This window comes from Apis laboriosa, unplaced genomic scaffold (genome assembly GCF_014066325.1).
Source record: "Apis laboriosa isolate Shangri-la unplaced genomic scaffold, ASM1406632v1 scaffold34_cov151, whole genome shotgun sequence".
In the NCBI taxonomy this organism is placed as follows: domain Eukaryota; kingdom Metazoa; phylum Arthropoda; class Insecta; order Hymenoptera; family Apidae; genus Apis; species Apis laboriosa.
In genome coordinates, this window is record NW_025222928.1 from 4470735 (window position 1) to 4487792 (window position 17058).

General features: G+C 40.8%; 1 protein-coding gene across 3 annotated transcripts in view; it reads left to right on the forward strand.

The window, feature by feature from the left end:
* Positions 1–17058, forward strand: part of LOC122714831 (neprilysin-1-like) — a 73558-nt gene extending 56500 nt beyond the window's left edge. For all 3 annotated transcript variants that reach the window (XM_043936524.1, XM_043936525.1, XM_043936526.1), the window contains 12 exons: positions 7658–7789; positions 8362–8460; positions 8553–8734; positions 13201–13387; positions 13550–13726; positions 13812–13912; positions 13998–14053; positions 14164–14450; positions 14536–14694; positions 15214–15290; positions 15398–15683; positions 15784–17058. In XM_043936524.1, coding sequence (XP_043792459.1) covers positions 7658–7789; positions 8362–8460; positions 8553–8734; positions 13201–13387; positions 13550–13726; positions 13812–13912; positions 13998–14053; positions 14164–14450; positions 14536–14694; positions 15214–15290; positions 15398–15497 — 1557 coding nt within the window. In that variant the 3' untranslated portion in view covers positions 15498–15683; positions 15784–17058. The remainder of the gene's footprint in view (positions 1–7657; positions 7790–8361; positions 8461–8552; positions 8735–13200; positions 13388–13549; positions 13727–13811; positions 13913–13997; positions 14054–14163; positions 14451–14535; positions 14695–15213; positions 15291–15397; positions 15684–15783) is intronic.

Here is a 17058-nt window from a genome sequence, read left to right on the forward strand (position 1 = left end):
ATTTTATACGATGAAGGTATATACATCGAATAACTTTTTGATTGGATTTCAAACGGATTAAAGTCGTTAAAACTTTCGTGGATGGACAATTAAAAGTCGTATCAATTTAATTGAAGAGTTTGCGGGTCGAATAAGAGAAGGTTTGCAATCGCTCCTGACTCGAGTTTGGAAAAGGAAATGATTGTTTATTACACTTGGCGTTAAACGGACGATTCGCTAATTAATCAACGAGTCGCAAGAATATTGCTCTGCCCCTCCCCCTCGCTAGAAAGTGATCGATATTCGAGATCGATCGAAAAAATTCTATTCTATTTAAAAAAGAAGAAGAAGAAGAAGAAGAAGAAGAAGAATAAGAATACAGAAAGTAAATCCATTTGCCATTTTTCACGGTCTTTAACGCGATGAACATTAATTCAGCCAAGGTGAATGGAGAACCATCGTCTCGAATCTATTCAACCGTGACGTTTAATAAATGATTACACGTTTTTTCCAATTCCTCTTCTTTCACCGTTTCCAATCCCTTTTAAATTTTTAGACACTCTTTTTGAGTCTCTCTCCCTTCGATAAGTTTAAACACGCGCCACCTCGTTCACCAACGAACGAACGAAATTTCACGAGAGATCGGATAAAGATCGGCCGAATAAATAGCCGGATTCGTTGCTGCCCTACTTGCCTCCCTCCTCTTCTTCCCCCTCCATGACAATCGGTGTATACACGCGGCGGATCGGTGCTTTCCGTTCAAATCAACACCGATCCGCCGCCCTCTCGAGCCGCCCTCTCGACTTTACCCTCTCGCCGCGGATCCTCTCGAATGGATATCGAGAACTCGACGCGGCCGCGTGTATAGTCGAGCTCGAAAGGGAAATGGCTCGCGTGCGAGGCTCTCTTTCCTTCGTTTCGAGTTCACAATGAACGGTGCCGCTGTAGAAATATAGGATAAGAGGGAGGAAAGGGTATAGACCGCTCGAGCAGCCTCGAGAGATTAATTAAGAGACACTCGCAGCCCTATCATAACTATACAATTTCGACGATCTATATTTCTTAATTGTTCATAATGAATGGGGATCTTGATGTCGTTTGATCTTCTTAATTATAAGGAAAACGTTTAAAAGAGAATGATTGTGAGTTACGTGAAAATGAAGATTTTTTTTTTTTTTTTTTTTATTATCATCTGATGATAAATTTTGCGAGAATAAAATTTGCTGCGATAAATACACAGTCGAGCGACGTGAATATTTTGTATTGAAAATGCGATGTGAATAAATTTTGTATTGAGATCGGGAAATGAGGAAAATGAGGGGAAAAATTAAACGGGGAAATCAGTTTTGCCGAATATTTGAAAATGACGAAAAGGGAAGTTTCGATAATATAAAATACAAATTTCAAATTAATTAATAATTTCTCAGCCATTCTTATTCTTTTTTTTTCCCCTGCGTTAATTTCCTGCGTTTATCGTTATATTACGGATTGCAAAAGAAAAAAGGAAAAAATCGGTTTTCATAAATCATCGCCCAAAAATTTTTACCCGAACTCCACATCCAAGAAATGAATTTCATCTCGCGTATTTCGGAGAGGCTTTAATTTTCTATGCGCATCCTCTTCGTGGCTCTCTTAAAAGCTCTATAATACGTATAATTTACGACGAGCAACCGCTACGCTTGGTCCATAAATATTACACGCACACGTGCTCGCGTCTAAACAATTCACTCGAATTCACTCGAAATTCGATGATTCTTAACAATTGATACACGTATATAAATTATCCAATTAATTTGCCTAATGGATCGAAAAGAAGCACGATTCGTCCTAACATTGTATAGTTACCATCCTCTCGATTCTCGGCGGGTTTCATCGGATACAACGGAACATTCGGATACACGGGCTCGATTAAATTTAATAAAGCCCGATAAATATTCGAATTCTGGCCGGCCAGCATCGATATTAATTCGCGCGATGAATATTAATAGCCGTCGTTGACTGACTTGGCGAGATACGTTCGACCATATTCTCGAACATTCTCGTTTCTTTTTTTTCCTCTCTCCCCCAATCAAAAATCGAACGTTGCCTCGCCAGAGACCTCGTTTCGTTTCGTTTCTTACACGCGGATTCCCATTCTTCGCGATTCGCCAGCTCGAGGAGGATGAAAATTGGATCCAAGCTTTATTTTTTTTACTCCTTTTATTTCTCTCTCTCTCTCTCTCTCTCTCTCTCTTCCTCCTTTCCTTTCTCTTCCCCTATCGAATTCGTTAATTTTCGATAGGATTTCCTTCGAGAGTCGACTCTCTCCACGATCTCTGCCGGTTATCGAATCGGTTCGTCACGCCGATTCAATTCGGTCGAATCGATCGGATCGAAGCGAAAGTCAGGCAAAGTCCCTGGACGCAGAGGGGGGAATGTGTCGCGCGACGATCTCGATTAATAAAGCGAGAGGTTCCGCTATATCGAGTCATCCCTTCTCCCACCCCGCCCCACGCTTTTAATGAAATTTCCCGCAATGTTTACGAAGCGAGGACGACGAATCGACGACGACGGTAATTAAAAGTCTCGTGTAACTTCTCCGGAATAAACGCGCGAAAATTCTGACCGGATATGGCTGCGGTTTCGTTCTCCGTGTATCTGCGTCCTCGGCTCGTCCGAATATTTTCCAACTTGTTAATTCAACTTTTCCATATTTTATTCCCGATTATTTACATAGGAAAGTTTTATCGTAACGATCTCGTAATTTCTCCTTTCCTTGTTCGAGAGAAAAAACTAACTAAGAAGAAGAAAAAAAGAGGGTATCGATGCGCGGTCAAGATACTCGATCGAGGTAACGTAGAGCGACAATTTTCAACTGGCGAGATATACGCGAGGGATTAGAAACTTTGTTCCGCGATGAATCTGCGTAATAAGCAGTTTTTCCGCCGATTTATCGCGGTAAATATGACTGTCGCTTCTGCCTTTCCGGCAAATCCCTCCCCCTCGCTTTACAAATGAAACCATCTCGCGGCTGTTTGAGCGAGGAGTGGAAAGCAAACGTTGCACGGAAGACATTTAAACTTAAGGGAAATTGGCGCGGATTTAAACTCGCGACGTTACATTCGCATGTTTCAATAAATTTTCGAATGTTTGAAGATTTTGAATTCTCATCGGTCACTCTCGAGTCTCTTTTTTTTTTTTTTTTATATCCTTTGCACTATTAAATAAGAAGATATTATACATCGAATACTATAATACGATCGATTGCAGATAGCCTTCTCTAGAAGAAATTCGAGTTAACTTTTAAAAAAGCCTAAATACACAGCACGTGGAACAGGGGATATTTTCCCTCGAGTTTCGCTTATGGAACGTTTCGAAACGAAATTGACTTATGAAAATGGCATTACCGTCTCCTTTCCCGGGAAATTTTCCGTTCTTCGTCCAATATTCCGATATACAAGATATTGTTCACCTTTGAACACTCGATTTTAGGGGCAAGAACGCACGAATATACGAAGTAGACGAAAATATCGATATATTAAAACTTATACCTGTTTTTAACCTGTAGAATTAATTCTCGAAAGACGTCGAATCGATACAGAGGGGAAGCTCGCCGTGTCTGGTCCGTGAAACTATTCATCCACGATTTATTCTCGACCCATCCCCGACCTCACAGCCACTCGGCTCGCTTTCATATCCGCCATCGTGTTCCACCATTTCGTCACCGTCACTCTAATTAAGCCTGGAAATTCGACTAAATGCATCCTGGGCCCGTTCAAATAGTCGTGGATTTAGACGCCGATCCGAGCAGCCGTTCCCTTCATCCACCCGTTTCCTCTTCATCCACGACGATTTCTTCCCCCGGCGCTTGTGGGGGACGCGTTACATGCAAATCGAATTGAAATTTAAATTAATGATCCCACGTGGCCTCAGCAGAAGCTGCCTCGAGGATTCCCCGCTATGTCGCGTTCCATCTTTGATAATCCGTTCTATATTGCGCGATCTGATCTGCAGGATGGACCTTGTTTAAGAAAAGAAGATCCGTTTGAATAATACGAGAAATACAATATTTAGTACTGTTGTATTGGAAAAGCGCCAAGAAAAGGAGATTTTTCTTTTATTTTTCTGAAAAGTCGAGAAAAAATTCTCCAGTCACTTCGTCGACCCCTTTTTCAAAGGGAAAGACGTTTTCGTCAGGAAAGATAAAAATTTGTTCAGGCAGAGAGGGGAGAAAACGACGTGTTTCTTCAAAGTGAAACGTATATCCTTACATACCGCGTGGCAATTACATTAAGCCAGTTTATGAAAACCAAAACGAGACGCAATTTTCGCCGAGCTCTTTGTTCCGCTAATTACAGCAAACGAACACAGAGCCCATTTTGCTTAATTCCTGAAAACGATGAGCGGCCACGCGAAGCCGGCTTTGTCGCAGCCTGGATTTAATAAATTCACCGTTTCGCCGTTTTATATCACGGGCGTGTAAGCTGTTTTACGTATATTTTTACCGCGTTTCCTCTAGATCCTCCTAGAAAGTAAGTAAGTTAAGCCGGCGAGAATAAAGAATAAGGACGTTTCGCTCGAGAATTATTCGATTCGTCTTATTAATTTATATTCCAATCTCGTTCCCTCGTTTTCATTGGTAAAAATTTTTAAACGAACGATGAGAATTTCAATCGTTGGATAAAATTCGTCGTGTTCAAAATCAGATTTTGAACATTTTATACATTTTTTTGAATATCGAACGAATGTTCTTCCCTGGATCGATTTTTTAAAATTTCCACGGGCGAAATTTCATCGAGTGAGAAAAAAATTTTAAAGGTTTAATTTTTTTCGAATTAAACGAGATCTACGTTTTACATTCCTTCGTTCGATTTTTCGAGCAAAATTTCCAGAGAAAAAAAATCGAACCTAATTGATGATCCATTCAACAAATTTTAAATGTTATCAATTTTTTAAATTAACGAGATAACATATTTCCAAAATTTCCAAAGCACGATTTCGTCAACACCGAATGAAATTTTAAGCGTTAATTTTTCGAATTAACGAAATATAATATTTTCTTTCAAAATACTTAACATTTTTTTTCGATCGATTGAGTGAAAATTTCAGACAGAAAGGAAAAGTTTGCCGCGTTGATACACTTCTTCTAGAGCATTGCGAACAATCGAGCCAGCTAAGCTAATTAATTTGCCTCCGTTCGTTTACAGTTCGTCCTCGAGAATCCACCCAGCCGGATTCTGGAACCTTCCTCTCTCTTCGACTTCCTTCTCCCTCCCTCCTCTCATTCTCATTACCTTACTTCGAAGGCGAAGCCTCCACCACGCCCGTCTCTAAATTCGGCAAAAGTGGAGATCGGCAAAATTGCTTTTTCAAAATTTCCATCAGCAGAGAACAAAGTGGGCCGAGTTTCCAATGGATATCCGGAATATCCGATTGCCAATCTCCACGTAACTGAGACGTATCCCCCTCCCCCCTCCTCTCTCTTTCACCACCCCTTTTCTCTCGAATGAATTTTTCCTCGGGACAGGATCTTCCTCGATTTCTTCGCCTCGTTTCGACACGGGATCCTCGATCGCGCTTTCCAATTCCCCTCCGCGCGAATAAAAAAACACGAACAGGCGGATATTGCTTTAGTTACCATACCATTGTGTCCCCTCTCCTCCCCCTCCATGGCTTCATTTATTATTGAAAGAAATGGCGGGGAACACGTGGAGGATAGGCCGAGGATCCATATCAACTAGGGATCGATGCGAAAATTGGGGTGGAATTGGGTCGCGTTTCTATTTTTTTTTTTTCTTCTTCTTCTTCTTTTTTCGCGGAGAAAGAAATGTGGTGCACGCTGAGTGAATAAAACGCGGAGAAAGAGGAGGAGAGCGCGACTTGGTACTTGATGGCACATCTTGATGGCAAGAGGAAAGAAGGAATTCGCAGGTTGCGATAAGAGCCTATACTTCATACTCGACGGCGTTTCTTTTGATCCAATTGAAAATCGCGTTATATATGCCCGATTTCGGACAGGGGATGACTGGAAACAGTGTCGAGTTGCGTCTCGATCCCCGTCGAATGGCCGTTCGAGTGACGTTCTTCGACGCGTGATCAAAGGGATGGTGGAAAGGAGAGGAGAAATCCTTGGAATTGAATATTGAAAATCGAGATGGAATTTCGCGAATCTCTCTATACAAGTTGGAAATAAAACGGAAATTACAATATTTTTCTTCGTATCCCTCGCGCTTTAAACGTATGATTCCGGTTTATCGCGTGGAAAGATGCTCGTTCGACGAGCAAGAGAAGATATCTTGCATGAAATCGCAATGCTCTCCTCTTCTTTCAATCGGATTGTATAAAAGATGATGGCTATAAACGATTCTGATTCGTGATCGTATATATATATATACATATAAATATGGTCGAAGAACAAATATTCCAAGGAATCATCGTACTCTTGTAAAAAGTACGAGATTGCAAAAAAATGGCGAGGAACGATATCTCAGCGGAAGATATTTCGGCGTGCTCTGTGTTTCCACGTTCTCAGGGGGACGCGTGAAAACTTGTTCCCACTCGGGAGGAATAAATGGAGGAGGAAGAGAAAGAGAGAGAGGGAGGGAGGGAGAAATCTGCTCGATAGTCGTGCCGTTACGTTGCATATACGAAAGCATTTCGAGAAGTTCATCCAACAGAGGGGCGAATTCCCGTGGGTGGGCTAAAGCTTTCCTCGAGCGGAAAAGTTCCCGGTGTGAGAAAAGTGTGGCAAAGATAGAGGAACACAGCCTGTCGGTGTCGAACAGTCTTATCGACGTTGCTTTCGATCGTTTCCTTTTTTTTCTTCATTTTTTTTTTTTTTTTTTTTCTTTATACCCTTCTCGTTTTCTTCGAGAATACCCGGAAGCGTCCATCGATCTCTTGCGAAATTATTTACGCTCGAATAATTCCTATGTCCCTCTTCCGAGTGGAGTCCGCGTCTAAAAATTTCTATCGATTCGTATCTCGAGCGATGAAGAAGAGCGTCCGAATAAAGAAAGAAGAATCATTGGAAGAATTGTATTTTCAATTTACGACGATTTAATTTTTTATCGGGAAAGTTTCTTCTCGGAAACTTGATCGTGTTGTTCGATTAATTTTTATTAAAGTTCGATTCTCTTTCTGGATCGTCGTGGGTCGAATCGATTGAATACTTCGCTTCACCCCCCGTTATTTTCAGAAACGATTTAATCCAATTCAATTTTTCCATTCGTAAAAGTTTCCCCGGATATCGCGCGAATTGGATCGAATTTTTGTTTCTCTGTATTTTTTTTTTTTTTTTTTTCGAAACGATCGGAGTTTTTAATCACGAAACTTCGAACTTCTTGGATTCTCGTATTTTCAGAAACAATGCAGTTTCCATTTCCCCGCCGCGAAAGTTTTTGAATATCTTCGAGGCTTTTTCGCCTTCGCCGTTTGTGGCTTCTTCGACCCTTCGCCTTCTCGAGAATCATCGATCTTCTTCTTCTTCTTCTTGTTCCGCGGATGAAGACGTATATACGACGCCTTTCTTCCGTTTCACGATCCTGATCCTTCGACGATCAAGGGATACCAGCTGATCCTTTCGAAGCGAATATCTTCACCTCTGAGCACAGTTTACACGCGCTCGACCGATTAAATACACGGGAAACGGTTCGTCGTAATCGAACGATTTCACGGAGCAGACGGTTATTATTTTCAGAGTAAGATGGAGGAGCTAAGATCGAGAAGGATTCACAGAATCGTCGAAGGTTTCCTGCCGAAGAGTATGGATCCGAAAGATCGCGCATCGGAGACCGATCTGCTGTTACAATTCTGTCTGTCTCTCAGCAAGGTGAGCGAGGATAAATACCTTTTTTTTCACCCAAATAATAATCATTCAAGCCTTTTAAATCTAAGAAAAAAAAAAGGAAGGCTTGAATTTATTCATCACGATTTACCCAAATAATAATCATTCAAGCCTTCTAAATCTAAGAGAAAAAAAAAAGGAAGGCTTGAATTTATTCATCACAATTTACCCAAATAATAATCATTCAAGCCATCTAAGGAAAAAAAAAAGGAAGGCTTTTGAATTTATTCATCACAATTTACTCAAATAATAATCATTCAAGCCTTCTAAAACTAAGAAAAAAAAAAGAAGGTTTGAATTTATTCACGATTTATTTAAATAATAATCATTCAAGCCTTTTAAATCTAAGAAAAAAAAAAAGGAAGGCTTGAATTTATTCATCACAATTTACCCAAATAATAATCATTCAAACCTTCTAAATCTAAGGGAAAAAAAAAGGAAGGCTTGAGTTTATTCATCACGATTTACCCAAATAATAATCATTCAAGCCTTCTAAAACTAAGAAAAAAAAAGGAAGGCTTGAATTTATTCATCACGATTAAAATGTTGATCCCCAGATATATCCGAAGCACAAGGATCTGTACAATTGGGTGGACGTGGACCAAAGGGTGTACGTGCCGTTCAACATGTCCTATCTCCAGGAGAGTTTCGGTTATGTGAGTAAAAGGTCGAACACATTATTGTATCGCGATCACGTAGGCGATTTTTGAGAGGAAAAGTGACTTGGTCCCGTTCGTTCCCGGGTTAGATAAGGTGGGGGACGCTGCTGAACGCCACTCTAGGCGCTGCCACTGCCGATCTTTACAATCACAGCAGCCGCAATCGGGATCGGGCCCATTACGGCTACGAGGATCAGCTGGTCTACGTTTACGTTACCGCCCCGCGTTACTTCCGCAGCCTTGGCAAACTGCTGAATCGCTTTTCCAGGAGGTGAGCGGTGCTACGATACGAATTCATCCTGAAAACATCCGCTATCTTTCCGTTTCGAACGTCGAAACCGAGGAGAAACTGGCGGGAGGAGGATCGAGAAGAAATTTTTTTGAAAATTTATTTCAAAAAAAATTCCTTTATTTTTGGAAAAATGCGAGCTCGCGAGAAATTTTAACGGCGAAGGGATATTTTATTTTATTTTTTTTTTTTTTTGCGAATTTCTGGTTTTCTGAAAGATCGGGGAGCAATTTATCCGCGAAAATATGGCTCCTCAGACTTTGATGTCCATTGGCTCGTATTTTTGCCACAAAAGGGCGAATTCGATTCTTTGGCAAAATTAAGTGGATATTAAAGACTCGAGCTGTTCGCCAGCAATCGAATGCTGATCTTTTGATTTGAACAAATGATTATTCGCGAACGAAACCATTGTTTCGAGACCTTCGTCCTTTATCATTCCAAAACGTGGGTAAACGAAACGGATAAAGTTTGAAATTTAGATTTAGTGTCTAGAGGAAATTACACTTTCTATTTCATCAAGAATCGCAACAAAAAATATTATTCCCGAAGATGAAGCGAGAAAATATTAGGAAAACGGCATTTTTTCTTTTTTTTTTTTACGATGGCGCAGGCAGTCGCTATTTATTAACGGAATCGCCTGCGACATTAAAAATAACGATGGAAGGTAACTGCACCTGCAATTTTTACGATCGCTCCTCCTATCGAAATTACTTTCGATAACATCCCTATCGAATCCCTTCGATAATTTTTCTTCTTTATGGGAGGAAACCAGTGTGGACATTTTTATCCGATGGAAATGGATTCTTCGTAAACGTTAAATAATTCACACGACGAAATACGTGAGTAAAAATGGGCGCGTAAATCGGGTTGAATTATTATGATTATGATGAATGGATTGAAATATTCACACGTAGTATCCGCTCCCCTTTCGCCGCACGTTCGTCAACAACCATCGGAAAATGTTATATCAGCTAATACAGCCGATGATAATTTTATAAACGCGAGGCTGAACTGTTAGTTCTGTCCTGTTTTCCCTGGATAAATAACGGTTGTGCTCTACAAAAGTTCTGGCTGGCTGTTGTTCAAAATACGCGTGTATGCATACATATATATTATTGATAACGAGCTTTCCGGTCGATAGACCGGAAGTTGAGGATTCGAGCCGAGTAAATATCGGCCATTCGGCCAATGAATCGACTAACGAATTATGGATATTAATGGGACGTAAAACGCGGCCAATCGGAAGGTTTTATTGCGTTGAACTGCGTTTACTTTCGATATTCGAGGTATGAAGAAGGAATATACGACGGGAAATATGAATCGAATGTCGAGTGCACGAGGAGTCTATTAAGAAACGCGGTGTCATTTGACATCGTGACGGATTGCAAGCGTGGAAAGTTGCTTAGAAACTGATGACGATAATTTTTTGTCGTGGTAAAATTATTGTCGACCGTCAGCATCATCCCTCCTGGCAAGATCGCGTCGAATTCTTGTTCTTTAAAATAATTTTCTTAAAGTCTTCGATTTTTCGATACTTCGATGGGAAGAACGATTTCGTTTCTACGATTTTTGCGAATTTTCCCTCGCACATTTCCTCCCCGATTCTCTGACAACCGCTCGATCCTCGACCCTGTGAAAGGGTTTGAAAAAAGAGAAACTCGTCTTCGCAGCGCGAAGAAGAAGAATCGATTCGCCGGGGGAAAATTGATATATCGTTCGATAATCGAGGCACTTTATAGGAACAAAGAGAGAATCGAAACACGATTAATTCGCCTTTCGTTCGGCCCAATTAATCCCCCCATAATTTCTCTTTTGTCGAATGGAACAAAAGCAGGCTCTTTGAGGATAATAGTCTCGATGACTCGACAATTTCCAAAATTTATAATTCAAACGGACATAATTAATTATCGAATTTAGAACAGGGATAACTCTGATATACGATATTGTATTGTTAAGGAAATTTCGTTTTCAATAATCCGTTGAACGTTTAAAAAGTTATTAAAAAAACAGAGAAGCGAGACCTTAACGTATTTTAAAGATAAAATACGTGGATGAGTTTCGTCAAATTCTTTCAAACTCCTCTATTAGCCGCACGATTCCATATTTTTCCCGATAATTCCGCAACTCTGCGCGAGGAAGTAATATTCTGAACATCGATTACCACGAATCGTAAACCGATCGCACGAAACGAGGTTCTCACCACGCTTCGTTGACTTTCACGCTCCGTGTGAGCCGAATTTCACTTTGATGGCACTGGCATTTGCATTTGCATAATGCATATACGCGTACCGCAACTTCCTCTCAAGCGGTCACTATCGAAACGAATTCGCACCCTCGATCGAAGTTACGCGTGACAGTTTTAAGAAGGGCGGCAGAAAAATACAATTTCGAAGCGTGAAAAACGAGACGGACGCTTTGCTTTTCTTCGTAAAGTGGTAACTCGAGCTCGAGAATCGTTTGTCGAAAAATTTCGATAGAAGCTCTCAACGAGTTTAGAAGAGTAAATTTGTATATGTGTGTGAGAGAGAGAGAGAGAGAGAAATATCTCGTTATTTCGACGAGAGATCGAATTCAATTGGTAAATCGATTTCCTTGATCGAGTTGTTTAACAATAAAAAAAAAAAAAGATGCGAAAAGAGATAAAATAAGTGGTTGTGGTGGCGGTATTCGCTGGAAGACGGCTCGACTCGAGTTATTCGGTCGGTGAACACGGTGGAACGCGGATCTTTCCAGCAAAGAACGTTGAAATTCTTTCGATCGGTGCAAAGCACGAAGCAACAGATAACATTTTACAATGTGGAAACTTTCCTTCGATTTTTCCACAATTATAATATATAACAATAGTAAATGATACAATTTTCGCGTAATTTTCTCATTTCCTATTTAAATGGATGAACGTGGTGACAAATCGTGGACTTCGAACTTTGCCAATTTATTCCTAATATCAGCAATAGCGGAGCATGCCGATAGGAGAGCAAACATTCGAGAATTCCAAAACGCCACTCTTGGCAGCCTACGCTCGTTCCTCGCTATTATCTCTCTTAGACAGACACTACGCAAATGGAGGGAGCGGATACAGCTACAGCGATAATTACTGTCGAAGGTATTTCGCGGAACGAGAACGAGACACTCGCCAATTTCTACCAACCAACCATCTATCCGTCCTTACGAACCAAGTTCCGCTTTTTTCGAAGCGCATTTGCAACGTCTCGTGAATATTGAATATCTAAACTTTTCCAATTTTCCCTCCATTAATTTCGATTACGTATAAAGAAATGCGCTAAGTTAATTTCGAATCACGTTTTAAATCGCGTCGCGGTAATTTTTAGTCATTTCGAAAAGTGGTTGGAAACGAAAGGTAAGGTTAAAGTGTCGCGAAGATTTGTTAATAGATGGATGGTATCGGGGTGTGGGGGAATGTATAACATTTACGAGGAGAGAATTTCGTACGCACGGTGTCGTAGCACCGCGTTTAATAAACGTATAGCACGATCATAAATTTTGATACCAGCGGCGAGCATGCATCGTAAATCGGTGCCTAATTCGTCCATTATACTTCGTCAGAAAATTTTGGCGCATCTGCGCCAATGCTGTTTCCATGTACGCGGAAATTATCGTTGTCCCCGGTCTAAAAAGATTTTTATCGTCGTACATTAAAAAAAAAAAAAATATTTTCCAATATTTTTGGAAATTATTAATCCCAAAATCGAGCATTAACTCGTTGAAAAATCGAATAAAGTTATTTCAAGTAATCATTTGATATTAAAATGCTCGAATAACATTTATCATATAGCTATTATAGTTGATTCGTTCTTAGTAAAAACCTCGACAGTTCGACATATAATTATTCGCGATTATTATTACGTTTTTCAAATAATTTTATTTGTAATTTTGCCCATCACTGACTTCCACTTAGATACTTCTTCATACCTCCATAACCATAAGGAAAATTTAAAAGTACCATTTTATCATAGTAGTGGAACGACTTGTGAAAGCACGATCTTGATACATCTCAATGTATATAAAATACATAGAAGAAAAAACGCAGTTAAAAATAAAAGGATCACGAGTTTAAAAGTTAAAGAGCGTATAATATTATCACGGGCATAAAGAATATCCTCGAATTCGTTTAAATGGCTTCGTATTTATGGTAGCGTGACCATAGAGCCTCGATGGAATCGATAACGTTAATTCGTTATGCTCTCGCTGCCAGCTGTTCATTATTATTATAGCCACGAGGCCATTATACTTTCCGACGAAATATATATATATATATATATATTTTTTTTCGGTGCCTATTCTCGCAGGCTCGTTATTTCATCCTTACAAAAAGTTATGGCCGATCCTAGATCGAGGATTGATCGAAACAGAGAGAGAAAGAGAGATGGATCGTAAACGTAAATAAGGTTTTAATAGAATAATACTCACGAGGGCATCTTGTTACGAAGGATTATTCACAATGGATTGTTGCTGCTGTACGCGACGGACACTCTCCACGACATCGTGAACGTGACGGGGAGCAAGGATTGGAAGCTTTCTTGTTTCAAACTGACCAAGGATGTGTTCGGTGAAGTCGTGGGCGCTCTCTACGTGCAGCAGTACACGCCTCAATATCTAGAAACCCTAGCGAACAGGGTAAGGCGATGAAAAATAGTCTCGTTTTCGTGCACGAACACCAACGAACGCTCTTAGTTAGCTTAGTTATCTTAGAAATGTTAAGACGAGAGATGGAAGAAAAATAAAAATATTTCCTTCTCCTCCATCGCACGAAACAAATTTTATTGGTGTCGCGAACAGGTGGGGGGGCTGTTCGAGCGCGTGAAAGAGACAGTAGCCGAGCGTATTTTGGTGAAATCTTGGCTGGACGAGGAGACGAGGACGCAGGCGTTGTTGAAGTTGAACTCGTTGCGGGGAAGATTTCACGTGTGGCCTGGTTTCTACAACGAGAGTTTACTGGCCCGAGAAATGGCCGAGGTGAGCGGCTTCTTCTTCACATTCCAACCGCGTATCGATACCTATTTATTACCCTAAATTTTTCCCCTTCTGTTGCCTTCGACAGGTGGACATCGATCCGGACGACTTTTTCCACACCGTGTTGAGACGGTTCCAACAGATTCGCACCGTCGACGACAAGGTTTTGAGGAGAAACGTGACCGAGAAGTAAGAAACCGCCTCATCTGTCCAACGTTTTACTCGAAACGCGCGAATACTTTGAATATAAACGAATTTCTCTTTACTTTCGCAGGCGTCGTCATCCCTACAGCGTGAACGCCTACTACGAATCATCGACGAACACGATTGGTAAAAAAAAAGAAAAAAAAAAAAAANAAAAAAAAAAAAAAACGAAAAACTTTTGAACCAATTGTTCCATTCTTTGAGGAACGGTGGGAAAAGTAGCTCGTCGATTTCAGGCATCCCACTGGCTATGATGACAGCCTGGTCGTGGTCCTGGGACGGTGGACCAGCGTATGCAGCGCACGCGACCCTCGGATCCGTGATCGGCCACGAGATCCTCCACGCTTTCGACCTCCATCGACGCCGACTGCCATTGGATCCCGATATGAACGTCGATCAATGGCTCTGGATCACGCCCGAGTCTTGGAAGAGGTTGGAGGCGAGGATCGAATGCGTGGCGAGGCTTTACGCCAGGAGTTTCTGGAGGAAGGTTCAATTTTACGGGAACGACGTTGCTGTACAGGTTGGGAAAAATATATATATATATATATCCCCTTGTAAATTTGTCGTATGCGGTCGTGAAATCGAAGGGATGAAACGTGTTTCAGTTTGATTGGAACGTGACGAGGAACGAGAACGTAGCTGATATCGGAGCCTTGCAGATTTCGTATAAAACCTGGCACACTTTGACGAACGGCAAGGATCGAAGTCTTCCAGGATTGGAGGGACTTCGCGCGAGCCAGCTTTTCTTCATAAGCGCCGCCCAGGTAAACAAACGGATCGGCCGGTATTTCATCGATTCGAGATTAGCTGGTTTCCCCCTTTCCTTCAAATTTTTTATTATTTCCTCCCCTTTCCTATATCGAGATATTTTAAATTCCACGTGTCGTTCCACGTATGCCGACTGTACGTACGCGTCACGCGTTCAATTTCCTATTACGACGTGGAGGTTGACGTGGCTTTTTGCAAGAAAAAGAATTTTCCCTTTTTTCCCTTTTGCGTATACGCGGTCCAATATCCAAGCGTTGTCGTCAGTATGCACAGCCATTTTGAATTTCGTTGCATTTTTACGACTATTTTTTTTTTCCTTTTTTTTTTTTTCTCTCTCTGTTGCTTTATCGAAAATCAATATTCGTCACGAAGGGGATCTTCTTCGATTTTTCGCGCCGTATTGACACGCGTTATCAATTTCTTTAACTTAAAGCAGCATTTTAGGATTTTTAATTTAGAATTAGAAGAAGATGATGAAGTTTTTTTTTTTTTTTGATTCTTATCTTCCTTTCCAGACTTACTGTTCCAACATGACTGCCGAGGCCTACATTCTTTCCGTTGAGCTCGATTACCACACACCTCAGCCCGAAAGGTATTGATCGCGATTAACATAATCCGCCACTACTTCTTTCTCTTATTATCGAACGAAACATTCGATAATATCGATAATATCTCGTGATTTCTTTTTTGAAACATCAGAGTCAACGGTATAATGATGAACTCTCAAGCGTTCGCGGACGCGTTCCGTTGCCCGCTCGGAACGAAAATGAACCCCCCCAACAAGTGCACCACCTGGTGATGGCGATCAGGCTTGGACGATCGTTCGCCGACAACGTCAGGTTTCATCTCATAAATCGATCATTGGATATACGAGATACGGCGTGGTGTGATTGTGGGACGTGAAGAGCGAGGAAACGCGACAAGGGCTTAATTATTTTTCTTCAACAATTGTCGAGCGATCTTGCGTCGGAGGGAATCGATTCGGGTAATAGAAATCGACCTCGTCAAAAAAAAAAAAAAAAAGAATTCTCTCTACCTTCACGATTAACTGTTTACAAAATAAATTAATATATTTATATTTTCAGAAATTCGATTTGAAAAATTGGAGGGATTGAGAAAAGGATCGACGGGATCGCTCGATTCGCCAGAAGAGGATCGACGACAAGCTTGTTGCAACGTTTTCAGAGTTTTCTCTGGAAACCGGCAGAGGGGATCCCCAATCTCCCTTTCGGTTCGAACGCGCCATTAATGTTAATAATCTCTCCTTACGACGCTTTAGAGGACTTTAGAGATTTATTATTATAGCGAAAGCAATAAATTGTTGAACGAACGAGAGAGAGAGAGAGACACAGAGAGTGTATATGTATGTACGTATGTGTGTGTGATAAAAAAAGGAAAAAAAAAAAACAAAAAACAAAAACAATGAGCGAGTGAACGAGAGAGAATAACGAGGAGACGTGTACACACGTGCACACGAATAAATAAATTTATCAAAGCGTTCTCGATTTTGCAACGAGTAGCGATCGGTGATGATGAGTTAATGATCGTTGCGAACGATATAATTATTCGTTAGCGGAGGGAGTATTGCACGATAGACCAGATTAAAAAAGTATACGATATACATTTCGTACATTTCCCACGATTGACACGAAGGGTTACGTTACGTTAGGTAGGATCGGCGAGTAATCTTAACTCGCGCCTTCAGAGTTCGTTTAGAAATGTTCGTTTTTTTTTTTTTTTTTTTTTCAAGAGTTCGTTTCAAAATCGAACGATCTCCGCGATGTATCTCTACGTTCGAGGATCAATAGAGCAATAGAAATGCGAGGTTCGAGAAGAGGTTCGAGTGGCAAAGGGGATAAAACGTTCATCGAGGAGGATTCGTTTAGTTTCTCGAGCACCCGATCGTCTTCGCTCTTGTCTTATTCCTGTTAAAAAGAAGTTTGTAAATAAGTCGTGCCCTCCCCCTCCCCCTTCCCTTTCCCTCTTCCCCGCTGATCTTTTTCGGTTTAGTTTAGTTGATTAGAGGAGCGGCGTAAAAAAAAAGAAAAAAAAAAAAAAAAAAGTAAAAGTAAAAGTAAAATCGTCGAGTTGAAAAAAATTAGGAGGAAAAAAAATAAATAAATAAAAATAGAAAAAAAAAATAATGAAAACTCGTCAATCTCGTCACGATTCAATATTTCGGATAGATTAACGCTGAGGAGGGCTTAGAGAGATAACCAGGCTGGTTAGCGCGCGCTTTCTATCTTCACCCGTGTATTTCGCTCGGTTCTATCTTCGTACGGACACAAATTTCGATTGACGCTTCGCTTTTATTCGTGACACCGTTTCGCTCGGTTCTCGATGGAAAAAAAAAAAAAAAA